Below are 23,919 nucleotides of genomic sequence, written 5' to 3'. Positions count from 1 at the left end.
CACGTTCTCAATTATCGCAATAATGGACAATTCGCCGTATATTAAACAATTTTTTTTTATTTAGAAGAGCACTTTTTGAGACGGCATGAGTATGTTTTTGTTCTTAAATATTGTACGGCAATGAGAATTGTGTTACACCTCTTTTTTTTTTTTTTTAATTACGAATTATCGCATGTTATTCGCATCAACATCAAGCAATAATCTGAAAATGTACTCTTATTGGCATATAATTTCGTGGTAGCCAAATTTTCGTATTATTCTTTTAATCGAAATATTTTATATATTTTTTTATTCGATTTGTAAACGAAGTAAATTTCGATTCGTGTTTAGGGATAAACACGATTCGATTATTCTTATGCACTTATGTAATCAATGTTTATTCACATATTTTTCGTCGATTATCTTAAAGCCTAGATCTGCCACTATTAAAACTATGGATCGATGAATTTTATAAACGTTGAAGGCTAGAGTAGTTCGTTGTAAGAGACACTTTCAAATTGTAACAATTCAATTTTGATGCTAGTCAATGTGCATCCTATTAAATAAAATCATTTATCATTAAAATTACTACGATGTGATTTAACTCGCCGTTAATTATTAATTTTATTTTTATATTTTTATTTTATCATATCAAATTGCAAAAAATGCAACTCTTTTTTTTAAATATTTTGTGTTTAATAGTTATAATACTTACTTAGTTGTAATACTGTTTGCTATGGAAAGTGCCTCTTTACGGTTGATTTTGGTCAGATGTGCTTATCGAACGTTCTACCGTATGCGGAGCAAAAAATTTGTCATACGTTGTTTATATTAATAACTTGAAAAGTAATTACACGCGTTATCCTGAGATGCCTTAACATTTACATATCATGAATATCGAAATCAATTATCACATGCTTCGTCGATCGTCGATTCAACAAGTTGCGACAAGCCTATTTTCTACGGCGATTCAGCTATGCTTTCGTTCGTTTGAATTTCGCGCTAAAATGGCGGCGAGTTCTACTACTTGCGATTATCGAATCGCGCTTACGATTCTCGTTTAATAGTTTGAAATGCGAATGTGCGTACATCGTGTGATTCGGAAGTGTCAAAAGTCGGAAAAAATATCGTGATTTCGTGGAAACTTTTACAGTTTTATGGAAGATTTTGTTACTTGGACAAGAATTCTATGGCTGTGGATAAAATTTCGTCGTTTTTCTCCCGATTTAACAACCAGAATTGGTAAATACAAATACGATGAATTTTCTTATTGTATATATACTTACGACGCATTAATGAATTTTCAATCCATTCGAATAAACGTTTTTTTTTTTTTTTTGACTAATAAACGATAAAATTACATATCTAGAAACAGAAATTTGTATAACCGTATATAATATTTTCTATCTATCCCTTTCTTATTACTTCGAAAGAAGTCGTATTTCGAAGAAAAAATTGTCCACCTTTCTATCAAATGATTTAGTTAATATTGAATAGATCGCGATAAGTAGCACTTAATTAACTTTGCTTTCCGTCGACGGCGAATAATCGTGTAAAATTACACGTACACACACATGTATATATTACAGATTTCAAAATCCCAATTAATTTACTAGATTAAAAATTATCGTGGTATAATTAAGATTATTAATGGTTTTTCTACCAATTAGCAATTAGTAAGTATCAAATAATACTTTTTATTAACATTAATAATTTTTTAATTCATAATTCGCAAAGAATGGAACGAATCTTCCATCCATAAATTGAATAGAAAAAACATTCGTTTCTTTTTTTAGAATCCTAATTATACCACAATCTTTAATTTTTTTTTTTCTTTAATATATAATAATTTCTATTAATGATTATCACGATCAGCAATTGGCATCGATACACATTATTCAAGTATATGAAAAATATCCTCCTAAAAGCATTAACAATGCGTTTTGTTTCCTCGTGTTAATATTATAATAATTATATATGTATGCATATATGTATGTATGTATGTATGTATGTATGCATGTATGTATATATATATATCGTGTGATAATTACAAAGTTCTCGATAAAAATATCGAGAGACCGGTAAAAACGATCAGAATTACGCACAGCTTCTTTCTTCTCTGTTGCAGCGAGCAAACGTGTAGACAAAAATATATATATATACGTATATATACTTATATATATTTTTTTTTCTTTTTTTCGTAATTTTATTTGCACGGAGAAGCGAAGACTTTCAATCGTTTTTCGGAACGGATTTTTTCTTTTCGATTTTTTATTTCTATTTTGCTTGTAAAATCTACGTATTTTCTTCGTTTATATTTGAGCGAAAGTTCTCTTTACGAACGATTGCATTTATTCACGAATTGTTTTTGCGCTTCACGCTTTGGAATGTTCTCGAGTGATAGGGCGCCCTCTTTCGAAATACATATATTCAGTCGAAATATTTACCTATCTCGATATTATCCCCTTCGTTACTTTACGTAACGAGGAATTATTAGTTTAATATCATCCTATCGAAACAAGGACCGAAATACCTTATTATTCGAGAAGGATTATAGAATAATGGATCGAATCGAAACTCCACGAACATCGGCACAAACGTGTTATCGTTTAATACAATCGATTAAAAATCCTTTATTCGTCCTCATATTTCTTTCCCTTTTAAAATCTCTCCTCAAATCTGACGACGCATATATATATATATATATATATATATATAACCCCGTCGTATAATTGACGCTGGCTCAATTATAAATTTTACCACGACGTTTAGAGAAGAGTTATTTTCTTTAAAAATGACACGCGCGATATTGGCAACACCGCGGGCGTTACACGCTCGAAGTTTTTTTCTCTATCTCTACAAAGAAGGAAAGAAATATCGATCGATCTTTCGTTCCGAGACGACACGCTTGAAGCGAAGGCGGGCCCGTGTAAAATCGCATTTATTACGGTGTATGTACAGGATGTTGAAAATGTGGCAGGACGGATATTTACAAATTCAATTCATCTCCCTTCCATCTCTCTCGTTACAACGACGTCTCCATATTCAGATTCGCCCATTTGTTGTTGTTCTCCCCTCTGTAATCCTCCACTCTTCCTGTGAAACTTCGACGGAAATTCGCCTCGTTTCTCGCCGATCTCGTTCGCCTCTCCGTCAACGAGCGTTGCAATTCCCCCTTGCTCGAGGATCCGCACGACCCGTCCACCGTTCGATCCGCGCATTTCTCGCCGCGGCTCGTTCCCCCCTCCACCTTCGCCCCCTCGTAAGGGGGGAACGACGTGCCGTGTCGGTACACGCGAGTTTGGTTCTGTTTGGCGGTGAACCGTATCGCGTCCACCGCGTCCGTGGACGCGGAGAAGGCGTACGGATAGGGATGCTGGCGATCGGGCGGGCAGGAAAAGAAGGAAGGGGGGCAAGAGGTGTCCGAGTAACGCTGTCTGCGGCAATCTTGGAATCGGCGCCGGGACGATCTTCGATCGCACGCGAGGGATCGTCCAAGCTGGCCGAGGACTGTCTGATTCGGCGCCTCCTCGGTCGGGGTCGAGTCCACTTCCTGCCGCGTTCGAACCAGGTCCTTCCCTCCGAAAGGATCGCCCGGGCAGACCTCTTGTATCGGGCTCGCGAATATCAGAGTTCTGAATCGAACAGAATCGTACGGAAGGATGCTGCTCGCGATTCATGTCCCATTTCGTTCCATTCGGGAATTCGAAACGAAAAAAGAGGAAAATCGTTGGAAAAACTTTGAGAAAACTTACCTGCTGCTCCCCCGTTCCTTCGATTCCTCGTCCGTCGACGCTTCGTTCTCCAACAATTGTTTCCTCCTCCTTCCCTTCCCGTCCAGGCTCTCCCTCGATCTCGAGAACGAAAGATCGAAAATTTTCTCCCCGACGTTAGTTTTGGGCAAGACCGGTCGTGTCAGGGCGCAACCCTCGTGATACGACGCCCGATTCTCCAAACGTCTGTCCTCCTCCTCCTCCTCCTCCCCGTCCGAGAAATTTTGAAGCTCCCTCGCCGTGATCAGGGTGTACCTTCGTTTGTTCTGCTTGAGAATCGACTTTAGGCAGAAATACGCGTTCGTATCTGCCGCGAATCCGTCCCCCTCGTCCGACATGGGATTCGCGATCACCCTGCTCCTCGCGCTATTATTGCATATCCTCTTGGGTATAGCGCCCCTGCTCGCGTCCATCCTCGACGGCCGAGAATTCGTTTCATCGAGGGAGCAAAGGGACAATCGAAACTTCCCCTCCTCCCTTCCCCGCCCACCGACCACCTCACCGCGCCCGTCCGCCCCTCCCGTCCCATCCTCGACGCCACCGCCGCCAAACTCCTCCTCCTGCTCGCTCTCCAATATATTTCTCAAACTCTGCCCGTTCAATCTCAAGAATCTCGTGTCGGCCTCCAACGATTCCGACCTCGATCTGAGATTCGGCTCGGACATGTCACGAGGCATGGTCATCGCCGTAGCCATCGTTCTCGGCCCCCTTCTCACGCTTTGGAACCCTCTCCTCGAGCCCGAGATGGTACACTCGCTCGTCGACCACATCTCCGCGGTTTCCAGCCGCGCCTCGACCAAGTATTTCCCACAACTCGCGCACTTCCCGCTCGCCGTAGTGTCTCCCGCATCGCCGCTCGTCCTGCAAGTCGAGGTGGAGGGGGGACGCGCCTCGACGCGCGCCGCCGTCCCCATCAACGGCAGCCCGGTCGCGTCGTCGTCCTCCTCGTGCGCGCCTGTTTCGAGAACGGAGGCCGCGTGGCACGGACAGGAACACTCGAAGAAAGACGTTGGACGATTCGAATCCTCGTTGGGATCCAGGACGCAGCTTTGATCCGCTCGTCGATAGAGCAACGCTTCCGAATAGCTCGGCACCATCTCGGTTATGGCCTCCTCCTCCTGTTGGGCCTCCGTCGAAGATGGACGGTGATCGGGTGCTGGATCCATGAGAAGCGCCTCGCTGTAGCTCGGGGCCAGCATGTAAGAGCCCGGTTGATTGATCGTTTGCTGGCTCATGGACGCGTGTATCGGCTCGCATCCGCTCGGTGTGTCGTAGTTGATTCCGAACAGTTTGGTGATCTGGTGATTTGGTGAGAGAGAAAAGAAGGGATATTGGGGGGATATTGCGTAGAACGATAGTCGATAGTCACCTGATAATCGGCGTATTGTGTTTTGTACTCTATGATCACTCTCAGGGGCCAGCTGAGCAACAGAGCGCTGAGACACCAGTACACGTAGCGATTGGTGAACCAAGGATTGCCGAGAACGGCGACAAGCGTCGTGGGATTCGGATTGTATCCGAGATCCAGGCCCTCTCTCATCTCCATGTAATCGTCTCTCAATTCCTTGCGAGAGGAAAAGTAGGGAACTTGGTTATCGATGGTCGAAAGGAATTCGTACGGATAGATATAATTCGATCGATGGAAATAATGTGTCGTACTTGCTCGGCGAAGAATCTCGATCTGGCATCCTCGAATTCGGTCGCCGATCTCATGTTCGAAAACGCGAATCCCTTGCTGAGATTGATCTTGGTGATCGGCACTTTTGGATCAAGGATCAACTCCTTGCTGATGTCTTTCACCCCGCAGTAGTCGTAATAATAGAAGGATGTCGCGGCGTGAGTGTTTATCCTCTCGTAATAGACCTGGAAAAGAAGAAAGAGAGAACGTGAGAGAAGTGTGGAACAAAGGGAGGACAGATGGGCCATCGCGATTCGATCGCGTCAAACTACATTCCTTCGTGCTCGAGTAGAAATTATTGAGTCGTTCATAAAGTAATTTCGTTTTCTTCATACAAGTGTCGCTAGTTTATCCGACCAACTTCATTTTAGACTGGAAATTATTGGGTTATTTGGAAGGTAATTTCGTTTTCTTCACACGAGTGTCGCTAGTCGAACGTTTATCCAGCCAACTTCATTCTAAACCGTGTTATTATATTATTTCGAGAATTGGCATTTCATGATTTATAAGAAAAATTCGTTCGATTCCGTTATATTTTTCGTGTGTGATAACAACAAGATAAAAGAAAAAAAGAGCATTTACATTTTTGTTATCGAAAAAGTGAGAATGCCGTTCAGGCAAGAAAAAAGTTATGTGAAGTTTATGGAAAAGATGTATTAGCAGTGTGAAAACTGATTTTCAAAATTTTGTTTCGACAATTTTGACGTTAAAGGTGCGCGAGTTCCGAACAACCCAATATATTATTTTATCTCGAAAAATTCGATCCCGTTCGATCGAAAGAAAAGATAAAGAGGAGAGAATGGTCCCATCTTTCCTCTCGACGAATATGAGGTCGCGCGTATCAACGATTTACCATCCCGCGATTTCCTTTCGTCTGGATTACGAGATGTGCGTTGCACGTTGCGCGCTATGCGTTACCTGCGTCGTCGTGTAATTGTCCCCGTTTCTGTACCGGGTAATTTGTCGTTTACGCCGCACGTAATGGTAGGAGACAGCCTTCCACCATATAGTCGGTTGCGCCAATTTCAACTGCGTTATCTTCGACAACACGCTGTCCTGGCTCTCCGCGTGTAACAGATCGATTCTGATCGGCGAGTGATAACACTCGACCAGATAGACCAGATACAGCATCCCCATGAAAGCCACCTGAAAACCAATCTCCGTATTCGTAATTCCTTTTCATAATTTTCAAAATAATATAAAGAATATTCGTTCCTCGATTTTTTAACGAAGAATTAAAATTTGAAATTAACTTTTAATTTGCGATTACTTACGGGGATGTATATATAGCCATCGTCGCAAGGGGACACATGTCTCGTGCTTTTAATCGGATACGTCGAGAAATTGATTATCACCTACGAACGAATTATTATTCAAGAAATCCCTCTTTTTTTTTTCTTCGGTCGAAGGAAGAAGCGTAAGACGTACCTTGGTGACATTCGCGCATCTACACCACGTCACTGCGGCAAGACATCCGTATATCAACACAGACAACACCAAACATTTGCAATTCGGTTCTTTTTGCAACGCCCCGCAAAGAGTTTGGGAGACTGGTCGCTGCTACACAGACATATATCATCGGTTCAGATAATCTTTCACTTTCGCGGCACGTTTACTTTTTCGAATAAAGTTATGAAAATTGGAATTGAACGTACTTCCTCGTTTTCCCGATTCATCGTTGAAACGATTAAGCCAGGTTACTTTTCGGACGTGTTCTCGGATCAAACTTGAAATCTTCCCATCTCACGAATGCTCTTCGGTCTCCTCTATTTCCCCGGTGCTGCTCTTTCTACTGAAAAAATCGAATTTTATTCGGAATCCGAAGAGAAAACTTTCGAAATATTAATTTTTATCTCTCTCTTCTCAAAGGACACGATGCATCATGTTCGGAAGAGAAAGTTGCACGCACGGATTCTTCTTTGAGAGAATGTTCGGCGAGTACGAGTTGAAATTAAAAATTCAGAGACCCGCTCTTGGCTACTCGAGTGCCAACTGCAAAGTTACACGGCGATCCTAATTACAGCGAATCCCAAGGACCACCCGGTTTCTCGCGACTCTCCTTTTTCCACGAGCTCTGGAGGAAGAGTATCGTCATCGTTCCCGCCTTTCAACCCCTCGCGCCTAATTACTCCCCTAGGTCCATCTACCATCCATCGCGTGCCCACCTCTCGATCGCGTTTTCCTTTCCTCGATCGCGTTCGAATCGAACGATTTCCCCTCCCTCCCTCCCTCCTTAAACCTCGAGAGGTTTTTCCTCCCAAATGAAACGATCGCCAAGGAAGAACCCACTCCTGGCTAAGGTAACGATGTTTGCCTTGCTGTTAACCGCGCTCAAAGGTTAGCAGCCGCTCGAACCACGAAGAATCGTTTATCCCAAGGCGAGGGAATGAAATCGATCGCGGGTGTACGGGGAGGGCGGTTATAGAGCAAAAAAAGGAAGGGAAGCGAGCGATCGCCTCGATCTACTTATCGTACGTTTCTCTCTCGTTCTCGCCTCTCGATTCCTCTTCGACATCCTTCCCGTGCTCCTCGTCTCTCATCTCACTCTCCTCTCTCTTCCTTCCACCTTCGATCCACCACCAATATATCCTCCCTCCCTTGACGAAAATACGGATTGTCGCCAAAACGTGTATATATATATACACACGTCGATGATGGAAAGAACAACGATCGAAGGGAGAGAGAGAGAGAGAGAGAGAGTGAGAGAGAGAGGCGAAGGATGATGGAAAAAAAAAATGGTGGAAAACGGGCGAAGCGGAAGTGGAGGACGGTCGGAGCCGTAGTTTCGGCTGGAACCACCCCGATGCTACCCCTACGGCTAACTGACACCGTCGTCGATACGCTTTGCTCGCGGACGCGGCATCTCTACTGACGCCGCGTCTCCCCCTCGTCGCGCGCGCCCCCTCCCCTCCCTCCTCCTGGCCCTCGCCCGCGTCGGCGTCGGCGCCCACCGACCTCCCCAGTTCCCCGCGGCTGCGCTCGCTTCCGCGTTCCTGCGTCCTCCAGTGGCCCGCCTTTGTCTTCGTATCCATTCACCTCCCGTCCTACCTACGTAGCCAGGACGACGATCGGCCCTCCAATTCCTCTCGACCACGAGTTTTCTAACGAGGATTGTTAGCGTGTATTTTTTTTTTCTTTTCCCCTCCTTTTTTTTTTTCTTTCTTTTTTTTTTTTTTTTTTTTCTTTTTTTTTGATTCTGGATTTAGATTTGGAGGAGGGGATTTTTTGAAGGATGAGATAATGGTTTTAGAAAGTGGCTGGGTTTTCTTAAGGGTTTGGCGCAGTTTTCACGGTTGTGGAGATGTAAGAGAGATGTAAGGGGATTGGAGAGAGAGAAAGAGAGAGAGTTTCGGCCAATTCCTCTCAATTACGAGTTTTTTTAACGAGAATTGTATTTTTTTTTTTTCCCCCCTTTTTTCTTTTTTTTTTTTTTTTTGGTTCTGGATTTGGATTTGAAAAGGAAGAGGGTGAATTTTTCGAGATAATTTCCGAGATAAGAATTGTTAACGTGTATTTTTCTTTTTCTTTCCTCCTTTTTTTTTTTTTTGATTCTATATTTGGATTTGGATTTGGATTTGGAGGGGATTTTTTGAGGCATGAGATAATGGCGCAGTTTTCACGGTTGTGGAGATGTAAGAGAGATGTAAGGTGAATTTTTCGAGATAATTTCCGAAATAAGAATTGTTAACGTGTATTTTTCTTTTTCTTTTTCCCTTTTTTTTTTTGGTTTTGGATTTGGACTTGAAGGGGAAGGAGATTTTTTGAGGGATGAGATAATGATTCAGAAAGTGGCTGGGTTTTTTTAAGAGTTTGGTGCAGTTTCCACGATTGTGGAGAAATAAGAGAGATGTAAGGGGATTAGAGAAAGAGAAAGAGAAAGAGAGAGAGTTCGAAAATTTCGGCCAATTCCTCTTCACCATGAGTTTTCTAACAAGGATTGTTAACATGTATTTTTTTTTTTGTTTTTCTTTCGGTTTTGGATTTGGAGAGAAAGGATTTTTCGAGATAATTATTGTTAACATGTATTTTTCTTTTTCTTTTTCGCCCTTTTTTTTTGGTTCTGAATTTGGACTTGAAGAGGAGAATAATAGATTTTTCGAGATAATTTTGGAGATAAGAATTGTTAACGTGTATTTTTCTTTTTCTTTTCCCCTTTTTTTTTCTTTTTTTTTTTTTTTTTGGTTTTGGATTTAAACTTGGAAGAGAGGATTTTTTGAAGGATGAGATAATGATTCAGAAAGTGGGTTTTTTTAAGAGTTTGGTGCAGTTTCCACGATTGTGGAGATATAAGAGAGATGTAAGGGGATTAAAGAAAAAGAAAAAGAGAGAATTCGAAAATTTCGGCCAATTCCTTTTCACCATGAGTTTTCTAACAAAAATTGTTAACATGTATTTTTTTCTTTTTTTTTTTTCTTTCGGTTCTGGATTTGGAGAGGGAGGGGTGGATTTTTCGAGATAATTACAGAGATGAGGATTGTCAACATATATTTTTCTTTTTCTTTTCCCTCTTTTTTTTCTTTTTTTTTTTGGTTCTGGATTTGGATTTGAAAAGGGAGAGGGTGGATTTTTCGAGATAATTTCCGTGATAAGAATTGTTAACGTGTATTTTTCTTTTTTTTCTTCCTTTTTTTTTTTCTTTCGGTTCTGGATTTGGAGAGGGAGGGGTGGATTTTTCGAGATAATTACAGAGATGAGGATTGTCAACATATATTTTTCTTTTTCTTTTCCCTCTTTTTTTTCTTTTTTTTTTTGGTTCTGGATTTGGATTTGAAAAGGGAGAGGGTGGATTTTTCGAGATAATTTTCGAGATAAGAATTGTTTACGTGTATTTTTCTTTTTCTTTTCTCCCTTTTTTTTTTTTTGATTCTAGATTTGGATTTGGATGTGGAGGGGATTTTTGGAGGGATGAGATAATGGCGCAGTTTCCATGGTTGTGGAGATGTAAGAGAGACGTAAAGGGGTTGGAGAGAAAGAAAAAGAGAGAAAGAGAAAGAGTTCGAAAGTTACGAGGTTGGAATGGTTTCCCCCTAATGGGATGAGGGAGATCGAAGATGGCAAAGTAAAGTGCTTTTAGTCTCGGCAGTTTTTATGACGCGAAAATTATGATATACTCGATTCTTCGTGGAAGGAAGTTCAATTATTGAAATTCACGATCTTAATCGTGTTTATTCATTGTGTATAAATTTTTCGTAGAAAAATACAAAAATCGTGGATAGGATGAGAAATATCGAAGATTAAATCTGAAAATTACGTAAGAAAATTAGAAAAATTTAAGAGAGAGATTTAAATATGATTCTAATGAATCTCCATTAGTCCATTGTATCTGTCGTTAATGTTCATCTCTGGCAGAAAAATTCGAAAGAAAAGTCGTGGAGGATATATAAATCCCCTCCAACCCTTCAATAATTAAACCGTTTATCTTTAATGAGAGAGAATTCGAAAATTACGAAGCTAGAATAGGATAAAGAATATCAAAGAGTCATCTCTCGGAGAAAAATTCGAAAGTCGCGGACGATTGTACAAATTGCAATAATTAAATCTATTTTGCCCATTCGATGAAAAAGAATTCGAAAATTATAAATCTAGAATGAGAAATACGCGTGAAAATTACGAGAGTTTAAATATAAAATTTATCCATTGTATCTCTCTTTAATATTCATCTTTCGCGGGAAAATATAAAAGAAAATTCGTGGTCGAGGGTTGCAAAAATCTCTTCCTTCGTCTCTCGATAATTAAATCGTTTGACGCGATTGTTTATCGAAACAATCGAAAGGTAAAGCCAAAAAGAAGCCTAAACAAAAAAAGTACGATTCTCTAACCTTCGAGCAAATTTAAGAAAAACCGCCGAGATTAAATTTAAATTACGTAGCGCCGCGACTCGCGTTTTTCTTTCTTCGCCGTGGTGAAATGAATTCATAAAGGCGGGGAGCACGTCTCTCGATTTCCCTTGGAAAACGAGACGTCAATTCCACCCTCGATTATTTTGAAAGAAAAACGAAACTCTCTCCCAACTTTCTTTTTTTCTTCAAAGAATCCTTGATCGAATGCGAGATCGATTAAATATACTCGATTTGACGCTTTATTCCTATTAACGAGATGTAATAAATATTTTAATTCGATTATTAATTGTTAATTGTAACGTTTATATTTATTAATATATGTTTATTAATATACGTTTATTGTCGTTGGAGAGAAGAAAAGACGTGGCACAAAATAAACCCGATTTTTAAATTAACTTGAAAGCGTCGGAGAACTCGCGCGGAGGGAAGCGAAACGTTGGGCAAACGACACGCGTGACGGTCGAGGCATATGGCGATACGTAACGCACGAGGTCCTTGTAGCGCGACTTTTGGAACACCCACTATTTGTATTGCGACCACGTTGAACAAAGCCACGTTTCGGCGCCGTCTCGTCGCCTATCTATTGATTGCAATTTGAGATAATGGGAGAGCGGGGAGAGAGAGCGCGCATGCATCCGAAAATGTGCGCTCCGACAACTTCGAAATCCTCTTCCCTTCTTCCACGCCCCGATCCTTCGGATTATCCCCCCCCCCCTGCGCGCGGCGCACAGGTGTCGTCTTCCCTTTACGTCTCTTGGAGGGAAGACGATTGGAAAAATCGATCTCGAAACGAAAGTTCGATTCGATTTTTTTCGATCCCCGAATTGCACGGAGATTTTGATTCTTTCGTTCGTTGAAATCGATGAAAAACGAAATTGGAACGTAAAACTCGAACAGTCAAAGTTGAACGAAATTCTTCTGAATTAGAAACAAATCTTGACGCAATAGTATCGACATGCGTAAAATCATAAAGAAAAAAAAAAAAATGTTAAAAAATATTAAAGATCGAACGGAAATTGTATTTCGTAAATCTTAGGTTGATCGTGTCGATTTGAGAAACAGGGAGAAAAAATTTCGACGGTAGAACGGAGGTTTCGTAAGATAAGCGAGACGTTCGGCGTGGGTTTCTCGCTTAATGGCTAGAGTATCCTTGAACGTCGGGAAGTAGGTCTTCAGGCGCCGTTTAGCCGGCGTAAGAAACGCGTCCCAAGCTCCGTGGGAGAGCACCCACCCGGGAAAAACAGAATAGAAGCCGACAAGGGGGGTTGGTTGACATGGTTCCCGACATTACGAACCAGCTTTTTCTCCGGATAAATTATACCATGGAAATATCAAGTGTCAAATCGAAGCGTTTCAACGTCCTTGTTCTTTTTTTTTTTCCTCCCGATCGAATTTAACGCTTCGTTATTGAAAAAAAAAAAGAAAAAAAGAAAATTTATTCGCCGTGATTTTAATATAACGCGATTCACAAGGTATCTTGATTCTTCTCGTTGTTTATAAAATAGATATAAAATCGTTTCAAGATAATTTTTGTCGAGTTTCGAAATTAATATATTACGAGATAATCAAAACAACACCCGATTATTTATTCGAGTCAATTAAAAATTCTACTTCTCCTCTTCTTTAATTTTCTTCGTATAAAATAAACGTATGAAATCCCTACTTTCCTACGTTTCAAAAGTAGAAACTGCTCTCTTCGACGAAGAGATTGTTTCGCGCTCTTGAAGCGTTTCAAGGGTACGTGTCGGATTTCAACGAAAAGGTCTGGTAGTAGGAAGTTCGCCGTGCAACGTGAAACGCGCGCCGCTATTAACTAGAAAAGAGCATATTAGGAGGGGGAGGGAAGAAACGCGTGTTAAAGCCGCGTATAATAAACTGTGCAAGTGTCAACTGTAAAGAAACATCGCACGCCAATTAACCTCGTTTCCCCGTAAAATAATATTTCCTTTCTTATCTCTTTTCCCTCTCCCCTCCTCTCCGACCGTGTAGTTTTTTCTCTCAACCACAACACGAGACTTATTCGCTTTATCGCGATACACAACGATACGAAGTGGAACGAACGTGCAGCTTTGTGTTTACATTGCTACGAATACGTTCGAGAGGACGATTTAGAAAACGAAGAAAGAAATAAACTCTCGAACAAATAAAATTTAACTTTCGATGGAAGGGAATAAATGACGCGACGGATATTCGATTTTTTTGCCGAAAAAAAAAAATAAACAAATATTGAACACGAGGTATATGGAATAGATTTCGATAGTATAGCGGCAGAGAGTTGCAAACATTTTTACGAAGGGAAAAACGAAGGGAAGCGGTTTTCGAAACTCCACGAGTTTCTATCCAAACACATAGGTACGTATGAACGCGGGCCAACCGAGATACCAATCCAATTTTTTGGATCCCGGCCAAAACCGCATTTTCTCTATAGCTCGAATCCTCGTAGGTGTATGAATAACGATCGGTATCAAGGATTCCGAATACGTCACAGGATCATCGACGAAGCGGAACGTTCGTTCGATTTACCAATTTTTTCTCTTTTCCTCGTCGATTCGAAAATATAATAATATTCGAAAAAAAAAAAATAAATACTTTTTTTTTTTTTCTTTTTTTTTTCCAAACATGGAATAAACCGATTGCGAGAACCGTTACTAATTATCTGGTGGTGAAAGTGGCGGCGTATTTAGGCCAATCCCCTTTTTTATCTTTCGCTGGTGGGAACATTGTTTAAACGCTGCTCGGCACGTAGCGTGTCGGGGGTTGATTAAAATCATGCAAGACTTAATTAGGCCGGTATCATTAGGGGAGAAGGAGGTCTCTACTCAATCTCGATAACGCGCCTATGCTTGGTCAAGAACTCATTTACGTAACAAATTCTTCATCCTCGTCCAGCCAAGATATACCTGTATGTATGTATCTCTCTACGGACTCGGCCTGGCTGGAAGCTTTTTCCCCCGTTCCAACTTATCTCCTCCTCCTTTTCGAGAGGGAAAGGAGAAGGAAGAAAAAAAAAATGATAGGTGATATTTCCTGCGCTCGAAGAAGAGAAATTTTTTTCGAAACGAATTTTCCAATTTTACACGCTCGAATAGTTTTCACTCCAAACAGAGAACCGTTTCCCTTCCATTCCACGAATATCGATAGCATCGTTTCGTATACATAGACCCCGTGAATGAATATTTCACGATCGATTCGCAGAGGGGTATCGATTAAACTCGTGAATTATTGAACTAACGATTCTGGCAGTGTGATGTAAAAGGGGATATATCCATACGTTTTTCCTTTTCCTCTCCGCTTTTTCTCTCCGTATTGCATAAAAAAAGGGGGAGGGGGAAATTTTTCTCGATTCTCCTCTCGCGCAAAACAGAAGAAGTATTAGGTCTACAAATAAGTTTTTTCTCCCTTCTTTTTTTCCAAATTCAAAATTTTATTACGCGAATCAGGCATAAGATTACCCGATTGTTTCACTCTCCCAATCTTTTCGTCTATTCTTTCCACGTTTGAATCGGATTTTCTCGGTGCACTCGAACGATCATCGTCTTCCCAATTAAAACTTTCGGCTTTAAATCTTGCTACTATTTTTTTTTCGTGAGATACAGTGTGTTCTCTTCCAGTGGCAAACAAAGTTTCGATAACTTGATCTCCTATGCTGGAACGCAAAAAGTAAGTGACTATAGACGCCCGTAGTTGCATCTTATACAGAGCGACTATAGTCGTTAGTAGTATATCAGTTGCATTTTATATAAAGCAATTATAGTCGCCCATAACATATCAATGGCATTTTATCTAGAACGACTAGAGTCATTCATTAGTGTGTCAGTTGCATTTTATGTAGAGTGACTATAGTTAGTATGTCAGTGGCAGATTATAGTCGCCTATAGTATCAGTATTTTATCTAGAATGACTAGAATCATTTATAGTATATTAGTGGCATTTTATGTAGAGCAAATATAGTTAGTGTGTCAGTTGCATGTAATGTAGAGTGACTATAGTCGCTTATAGTATATTAATGTAAAACTATAGTTAGCGTAAAGTATAGTCAGTTGCATGTAAAGCAATTATAGTCGCCAATAATATATTAATGGCATTTTATATAGAATGACTATAGTTAATATATCAGTTGCATTTTATGTAGAGTGACTATAGTTAGTGTATCAGTTGCATTTATAGAGCGATTATAGTTACCTATAGTATATTAATGGCATTTTATAAAGAACGACTATAATTAGTATAAAGTATAGTCAGTTGCATGTAAAGCGACTATAGTCGCCAATAATATATTAATGGTATTTTATATAGAACAACTATAATTAATGTATCAGTTGCATTTTATGTAGAATGACTATAGTTAGTGTGTCAATTGCATTTATAGAGCGACTATAGTTGCTTATAGTATATTAGTGGCATTTTATGTAAAACGACTATAGTTAGCGTAAAGTATAGTCAGTTGCATGTAAAGTGACTATAATCGCCAATAGTATATTAATGGCATTTTATATAGAACGACTATAGTTAATGTATCAGTTGCATTTTATGTAGAGTGACTATAATTAGTGTGTCAGTTGCATTTATAGAGCGATTATAGTTACTTATAGTATATTAATGGCATTTTATGAAGAACGACTATAGTTAGTGTAAAGTATAATCAAGTTGCATGTAAAGTGACTATAATCGCCAATAGTATATTAATGGCATTTTATATAGAACGACTATAGTTAATGTATCAGTTGCATTTTATGTAGAGTGACTATAATTAGTGTGTCAGTTGCATTTATAGAGCGATTATAGTTACTTATAGTATATTAATGGCATTTTATGAAGAACGACTATAGTTAGTGTAAAGTATAATCAAGTTGCATGTAAAGTGACTATAATCGCCAATAGTATATTAATGGCATTTTATATAGAACGACTATAGTTAATGTATCAGTTGCATTTTATGTAGAGTGACTATAGCTAATGTATCAGTTGCAGATTATAGTCACCTATAGTGTATTATTAATATTTTATGTAAAGCGATTATAATCGCCTATAGTATAATAATGGCATCTTATACAGAGCAACTATATTCACCCATAACATATTAACATTTTATGTAGAATGACTATAATTAGTGTGTTAGTTGAATGTAAAGCGACTATAGTCGCCTATAATATATCAGCAGCATCTTATGCAGAGCCAGATTATAATCGTATCAATTGCATTTTAGTTTGCAGATTTTAGACGTAATACATCAGTGATATTTTATAAATATCGACTATTATAATTGCCCGTAATAACGAAACGATTAAAGACGAAAGAACGGTGTTTCGTCTTTATACACCGCGAACCAATTCGAATTCACCTGTCATTCGATCGTGGAAAATGGGGAAGGAAATTATCCCGCGCGCGTAACAGAACCAGCCTGTTGCCCGTTGTCTCGCGACAAGAGCAAGGATGTGTCGACGCGCTGTGTTGATCGCGCGAGAGAACCGCGCTCGTGTGTTGCCGCGCAAAGCGGGAGGGGAAGAGAGAGGAGTCATCGTGCAATCGAACGGAAAGAGAAGGATGATCGGTGTACTGTGACTAATCATTGGCCGCCCCTAGCCTTGTCCATGAAAAGGTGGTGCAAGTTGGAGCGCGAATAATGCGCATGCATGCACTTTGTATTTATAGCCGCGACCCTATCGCAGCAGAAAATTTAAGTGGCTCGAGTCTCTCTATCCTCGCTTGCCAATCGTTCCTCCCTCGATTCTCTCTTCCCTCGAAAAAATCTCCTGCTTATTTGTCCACCCACCGGACGCGTATTTTCGAAAATTTTTTTTCCTTTCTCTCTTTCCTTCGTCCGTTTCTCTTTTCATTCTAGAACGTTCTATTATTAATATCGATCCGTGATCAGCGAATGGTGGAACGGATTGCGTTGGGATTACGGAAATTGCGATATCGGTTAAGTTTATTCGAAACCACGCTACGTGTTACTAGGTTCAACGATTATATTATAAGAACGGCTATGTTCGGCTAAAGTTTCGCTGGAGAGAAGATAATATTGATATCGATCGAGGCTCGAGGCAAGTGTTCGCTGTTTTTCAATCGGGCGAGCTTGTAAAAATTACGTTGCGAGAGAGAGAGAGAGAGAGGGAGAGAACTTTGCTCGACCTCTATAACGTTAACGTTTGTTTTTATTTTTGTTTCGTCAAATTATATTTATCAAATTTCACTCGAAGAAACGGTGGAACAACAACGTTCGCTTGGCCAATGTCACCTTGGGAATGATGATGAAAAGAATCTGCGAAGAATCGTTCGATTGAAATGTTATTTTATTCTCATTAAATGTATAATCGTGTTTACTCGCGAGCCGAAGTATTGCCTTTCGCATCCCATCGGACAATTATAAAAAAAAAAAGAAAAGAGGTCCGATCAGACATCACAATTAAGTTTAAAACTGTCTGAACGATAGAATAATAAGATGTCCGCCAGTGTTCTCTTTTTTTTTTCTTCTTTTTTAATCAATCAATTAATCGCGCTATACAACAGTGAAGCGCGATTAGTGAATCGACACCGCAAATTGACAAGAGATTTTCGCCTCCTCTCTTTAATATCTCTTTAATCGAAAAAAACACGCGATTTATTTACACAAAAAAGAAAATCATCACCACGAATCTCGAGTTATAAAACGGTCGAACGAGATATGATATAATATAATACGGGTAATGTATTGCTAGAAAACTTAGCCGCCAAATGATATATCCTAGAGGGGAAAGAGTAGGGGGGGGAGCGTTATTTAAAATTATATGTATATATATATATGTATAATAATTCCATCGTGCGAGCACCTCTCATCTCGAATTTCGAACGACGATAAAATCGGTTTAAAACCGGACGTAAAAGTCAACGTTACAAATGGTAGAAAAATCGCGGTTGCTTCGCGTTTCACGGCGAGAGAGAGAGCAAGAGTGGGGAGGGGAGATAAAGTGGGGATAAATGGATGGATCGATATGGAGGGGAAGCGAGATGGGAGAAGAGGAGAAACGTTTCGGTAAAAACGATTCGAATAGTGATCGGTGCGTCGTCGATGGCTCGTATCTTGATTCGAGTTAGGTTACGCAGAATTTCAATGGATATTATTTATCGCCACATTGTTTCGAATGAGATTCGTATGAAATTGAAAAAAAAGGCAGATGAATTCAATAATCGTCTCTGCCTAAACTAGCACGTTCACGGACATACAATATCGATAAATATAATGTTTTATATATATATATATATATATATATATATATATATATATATATATATATAATACATTGGTATATAAATAGCACGATCCTTTACACTAGAATACAGGGTGTATATACATGTTACACGATGGATGGAGTCTCTCGTAAATAGTTTTTAGCGGAGCATCGAGGAGTCCCTCTTGGATTCTAACTTTTTCTCTCTTTCTTTCTTTCTTTTTCCTCGAGAGCGTCTATCTATCCGCCATTTCGGGAACCACGTACTTTCATATATTGTCCTTGCTCGTCGTTTCGTAAAATGCTTCTTTTAATTGCAAAAGTAGGAAAATAGCGAGGGACGTTCGCAGCGGATCTTTCGCGAAAGTCGAAAGGTCTCTATCTTTGGTGAAGAGGACGGAGAAAATAAGTTGTCAAAAAGTTGATGAATTCAATCGATGAAATCTTTCTTCTCGAGAAATTCGGCAGCTCGCCGGCCAGCTTTCCACGCAATGATATCCTTCTCTCTTTCTTTCTTTCTTTCTTTTTTTCTCAACACTCGCCTGAAACGCTTCTTCTCTGTCGAATCAAGTACGAAAATTTCGTTCGCTTTATGATATAACAAAAAAAAACTCGAGAGCTTGTTATTTTGCCTCTTGAAAAAAATAGCTCGTAGATAGCGATAATTAATTGTTTCGAAATGCTATCGCGAAATAAAAATCGAAAATCGAGAATGTTTGATCGCATTATCGCAAATGGACGGGAAAAAAAAGAAAAGAAAAGAAAAGAAAAGAAAACGACGTTAAAGTAACGACTAGATTCTTTCAATGGATTCGTTCGTACGGGAGGGGGAAGGGGGGATCGTTCGTTCCAGTTTTTGGTTGTTTAAAAGGGGGGAGAGGAGGGAGGGAGAGGATCGAACGATTTTCGAACACGTTTTTTCCACGTGGATTTCACGCGGAAATAATTTCACTTTCAATGAAATTGAAACTCGAATTAGGTTGAACTTAATTGATCGTTGAAATCCCAATGCGAGTGGCTGGTGTGAATCGAGCCACGCCACGATCAGACGATTCATTGTTGATAACCATTTGCCTGGGCTTGGCCTTCTTGACTGTCTATACTGTAACCGGTTATGCTATCCGGGCTCTGGAGAGACGCCGCGTAAAGTGGATTCACCGGTGTCGAATTTGTGTCGAATTGGGTCGAGTCATAGACACTGTGATTCTGTGAACAAAAGAACAATTCTCGTTGCAATTCTCGTTCTCTGCTTTTCGCATAAATCGTTTGAGAAATGATAAAGTACGATATATATATATACGTATATAAAATGCTTTTGATCAAAATTTTCTCGACACTTTTTGAAAGAGAGAGAGAGAGAGAGAGTGTGTGTGAGTGTGTGTCAAAGTTTAATTTAGATATCTGTGTAAAAAATTACGACGTTCCATTTCCAAGAATATTTTATCTCGTGCAAAGACCGTTAAAATTTCCACTACTACTTATTATATATAGCACACATACAACGTAAGGATTGTATATTTTCAAGCTGAATGCAAATAAATTCACATGTTCTCTATAATTCTTTTTCCTTCTTCTTCTTCTTCTTCTCTTCTTTATCTGAAAGTACTTGAAAAAAAAAAATAAAATAAAAAAAAAAAAGCGATAAGGTTCGGTGTGAAGGACATTGGTTGCAACACAAAACAAAAAAAATGTTAGCGTTATATCCATTGCCACAAGTTAGTATAAATAAATAAAACCAAGTGCATCGGCTACATTAATGAGTTTAATTAAATCTAGACATGCTGTATATATACAGATAATAATAATAAAGCATCTTGTGCGCTTCTCTATTTTACACTATGATACATCTATTATAGTATTAATTTAACAAATATGCATTTTTTTTCATTTTTCAGGTTTTTTTTCTCCATCCTGATACGAGCTTTCTTTCTCACTTTATATCCTTAAAATCGATAAAAACGAATCGAGAGGTTAAAATTCTCTTATATATATATACAACTACACTTAGTGACTTAGACTTTAGATCAGTTATTAAAAATGAATATTTACAACGATTCAGTCTGTGTATAAAATTTAGTGTCGGAGGGAGAAGGACTAGGATCTACTTCGGTAGATTTTTCGTTTGACTGGACATTCACTGTCGGCGATGTGAGAGATAATAAATATTCGCTCAATCCACCCGACTCTTTTTTCTTCGTGTCTTTCTTCTTCTGTTTCCTCAACATCTCTTCACTCGTTGAAGAAACAACAGGTTTGGACAACAATTGTTGCGTGACGTGTTGTAAAGCATCCGTCGAATCGGACGTGTCTTCCACGTCGATCTCCGACATTTCGGTATCGGTGTATTGCTTCAAAGAACTCGATTCTTTTTTTTCCGTATTATGCGAAGCTTGGTTGGCAATGATATCTTTCACGAAAGCCTCCTCGTTACATGTGCTATATCTGGTTTCGTTGGAACCGTTGTTACTGTTATCCAGAATGGATTGCAACGTATTCTCCAATGGTGGAATATCGAAAAATTGGCTGGGCACGTTCCCCTCCGATCGTTTTCGTTCGTGTATCAAGCTATTCTTTGTCGTCAAGGAAAACAAATTGGTATTGCTATCGTTCGAGCCGGGTTTGTACAAGAAGCTACTAGCGGTGTTTGGCGAGAAAAGATTCGAGACGCTACTAGGTCCACCATATTTGAATTGCGACGTAGAATTGCTCTTCCAGGCATTGTGAGTGAACTTCAGATCTAGTGCACTTTTTTTGTAATCGATAAAATTGTCAGATTTCGTTAACGGATAATTCTTGAAGTCGGAACTGCTCTTTTCTGCGCTTAGCCGTCTTGTAAAACTTTTAATGCCAGACGTGGATTGATACAAAGCGGTTGGAGTTTCATAGGTGTGTCCGCTACCATTTTTAGAATCTTTGGTGGATGTTAAGGAGTGCAGAGAGGTTTTATGCTTTGAGGAGGATGATTTTAACGCTTGTGAATCGTATAAGGGCATGTGAATAGATGGAGTATGGACCTGATAAATATAATCGCTGTCGGTTTTTAACGAGGAGAAACTCTGTTGATGCGGCAGAGACACCGTATCTTCGTCCATTGCATCGTCCACTTGTGCCTTGTATGAGAACATTATCGAAGGTTGTGAAACCCTGTAACAAAATTTTCTTGTCTTTGTCCTTGTACGTAAATTTCAAGGATATTCAATTGTTTCCGGACTTGATAGCTTACCCAAAGAATTCGGACAGGAATGTGTGATAAACCAAAGGTGTAAACAGGGTCAAATAAACCGCTGCGGTAAAATCCACGACGCATAATCCTATGGGATTTTGCGTGTAATTTAAGAAACCTGCTCCGATTGATTGTACTAAGTCTAGCATGGCTAATGTACCGGTGTAAACGTAAAAACTTTTTCTTGCTGTAACAAAAGATAGCGTGTAATGTGTAATACAAAAAGCGTTAAATGTTGACGAGTTGATCAACTTACTTGGAAGGGTTAAACGGTCTCGTAACCGTGTCCATGGCAGTATTAATATAAAAAGATATATCTGTAACAAAATTATAATAAACACTAGAATTGCTTATAATCGATTTGCGTATAACGATGTTTAATTATTGTAAATTTACCATTGTAAAAACAAGACTGCTGCAAAACCAAAACATCATACCCCCATGACCAAACACATAAAAATCTCTACTAGGAATATGGAATGTATCGTCTGGTATAACTAATTCCAAAGTTCCTTGAGTTATGGTAAAAGCCAATGCTATTAACGATGTAGCAAGTAATACCCTACGAATACTTGAGCGACTATCCAAATGTCCTACGAATAAATACACAGTCATATATAGGAAATTTTTAATGTGCAATTTTAAATAATAAAATCAACTTCAAAATCAACTCACCAAAAGCTAAACCAAATATAACCACGCTCATCTCTGTGGACAACAGAAAAAATCTCACTGTTACCCACAGTATTTTATCTGCTTTGCCACCAACAGTGGCTGCTGCATTTACAGTCATTGAAACAATACATCTTATTACTGAAATCACTACATTACAAATGACAAGTCCGTAAAATGCTAAAAATATTGGACTACTCGTTGCTCGTAATTTAAGCCGTGCTCTATTAAATCTCACTGCGATAAATAAAAGAAACAAGAGATTTGGTATCAATATGACAATATCCCATATTCGTACTCTGGAAAATAGAATAAATTGGATCAGGAAATCTATATAAAGCATTGCAAAATCAATGTTTACCTTGAATCTTTGATTTCTTTGTATAAGATGAACTTGCAAAAGTGTTCTTCATCGTTCATCGGTGAACTGACATTAGGAATCATTGTACTGCTCAAATCATACGTGTGCAACCAACTTTCGGATACTTCTTCACGTACTGCACCATACATATTTCTCGTTTTTTTATATACCTTATATTTAAATCATGTCTCAACTCATCTTTCACTGGTAAACAAACAAATAACGAGATATAGATCAGATAACGTAAATCAGATGATAATTAATATTAAGAATGTGAAAATGCAATACGCTTACGAAAATTATACAATCCTTGCCCAATAAAAAGAAAAAAATATAAGTTAAATTATCTATACCGATCAAATACTTAAACGAACTATTGCAAAGCATCATTCGCCAATTAAAGTGATAATAAACATAACCTAAAATACTTGGCAGTATTCCCAAGTGACGACCTTCAAACCATTTAGAAAGCAATGACCGATTCAGACAATGATATATAAACATTGAATCAGTTACGAACTTATTCCCGCGAAATAAACGCGAATTCTCATTGTTTAATCGGTGAAAAATCGATAAATGGCGAAGCCTATTGTACACCTGTCAAATTGACACAACGCTACTGTGACAAATCGCGGGGAATTCTATCGTTCTAATTGGTTCATGCTAATTAAATAAACGGGCATAATTTATGCGACTTACCCATTAGGTGTATCTATAAAATCACCGATCTCATCTTCTTCGTGTAAAAAAAATTATAACTCGCCTTTTGATTCGCACCGTCTTCAACGTTTTGTTTGTTGCAAGTATTTCGCGCAGTACTTTTTTCCTTGATCAGCCAATTATACGTCCGTTCGCCTTATTCGTGCACGCTCGTCTGAATCAATTGTCATTTTGCTATGAGATTCCAGTGTCCATTCTGTCGATCAGCTTCACGTTGATCGGCCTGTTCCTCTCTTTTTTTCGCTCACAGAAACGCCACACCGAGCCACCAAAGAGCGTATACTTGATAACCAGTAAGATGAACGCGTAACGAAGTGCGCGTGACTGCGTATTACGTACTTTACCGTTTCTATCAAATATCCGATTGCACGACGAAAACGACGAGCCAACGAAAAAACGTGTTTCCAGGTGACGCCACAATTTATTGCCTATCATAAAGGCTACACTGTATCTTCTACACGGGAA

General features: G+C 39.3%; 2 protein-coding genes across 7 annotated transcripts; both read right to left on the bottom strand.

The window, feature by feature from the left end:
• Positions 1 to 135: 135 nt before the first annotated feature.
• LOC408988 lies at positions 136 to 8,302 on the bottom strand. Of its 4 annotated transcripts, none has more exons than XM_006567436.3 (9): positions 7,906 to 8,302; positions 7,086 to 7,222; positions 6,859 to 6,990; positions 6,705 to 6,785; positions 6,349 to 6,576; positions 5,412 to 5,615; positions 5,122 to 5,316; positions 3,735 to 5,050; positions 136 to 3,614 (listed from the first exon to the last, which is right to left on the bottom strand). In XM_006567436.3, exons 2-9 carry the CDS (start codon positions 7,104 to 7,106, stop codon positions 3,005 to 3,007), a joined length of 2,787 nt encoding a protein of 928 aa, XP_006567499.1. In that variant the 5' UTR covers positions 7,107 to 7,222; positions 7,906 to 8,302; the 3' UTR covers positions 136 to 3,004. The 4 variants fall into 4 exon arrangements, with proteins under 4 accessions (XP_006567499.1, XP_392520.5, XP_016769497.1 ...); XM_392520.7 differs by having other exon boundaries at positions 7,086 to 7,219; XM_016914008.2 differs by lacking the exon at positions 7,906 to 8,302 and adding an exon at positions 7,340 to 7,615 and having other exon boundaries at positions 7,086 to 7,219.
• Positions 8,303 to 18,688: 10,386 nt separating this feature from the next.
• On the bottom strand, positions 18,689 to 23,918 carry LOC552643 (transmembrane protein adipocyte-associated 1 homolog). Of its 3 annotated transcripts, XM_006567445.3 has the most exons (8): positions 23,434 to 23,918; positions 22,735 to 22,938; positions 22,377 to 22,672; positions 22,098 to 22,294; positions 21,958 to 22,018; positions 21,702 to 21,888; positions 21,493 to 21,622; positions 18,689 to 19,684 (listed from the first exon to the last, which is right to left on the bottom strand). In XM_006567445.3, exons 2-8 carry the CDS (start codon positions 22,881 to 22,883, stop codon positions 19,532 to 19,534), a joined length of 1,173 nt encoding a protein of 390 aa, XP_006567508.1. In that variant the 5' UTR covers positions 22,884 to 22,938; positions 23,434 to 23,918; the 3' UTR covers positions 18,689 to 19,531. The 3 variants fall into 3 exon arrangements, with proteins under 3 accessions (XP_006567508.1, XP_625021.3, XP_006567507.1); XM_625018.5 differs by lacking the exon at positions 18,689 to 19,684 and having other exon boundaries at positions 20,223 to 21,622; XM_006567444.3 differs by lacking the exons at positions 18,689 to 19,684; positions 23,434 to 23,918 and adding an exon at positions 23,029 to 23,384 and having other exon boundaries at positions 20,223 to 21,622.
• Position 23,919: the final 1 nt, after the last annotated feature.

The sequence above is a fragment of the Apis mellifera genome, linkage group LG9 (assembly GCF_003254395.2).
Source record: "Apis mellifera strain DH4 linkage group LG9, Amel_HAv3.1, whole genome shotgun sequence".
Taxonomy (NCBI): domain Eukaryota; kingdom Metazoa; phylum Arthropoda; class Insecta; order Hymenoptera; family Apidae; genus Apis; species Apis mellifera.
The sequence above is the reverse complement of the archived record's forward strand: the minus strand, read 5'-3'. Positions and strand labels throughout refer to the sequence as shown.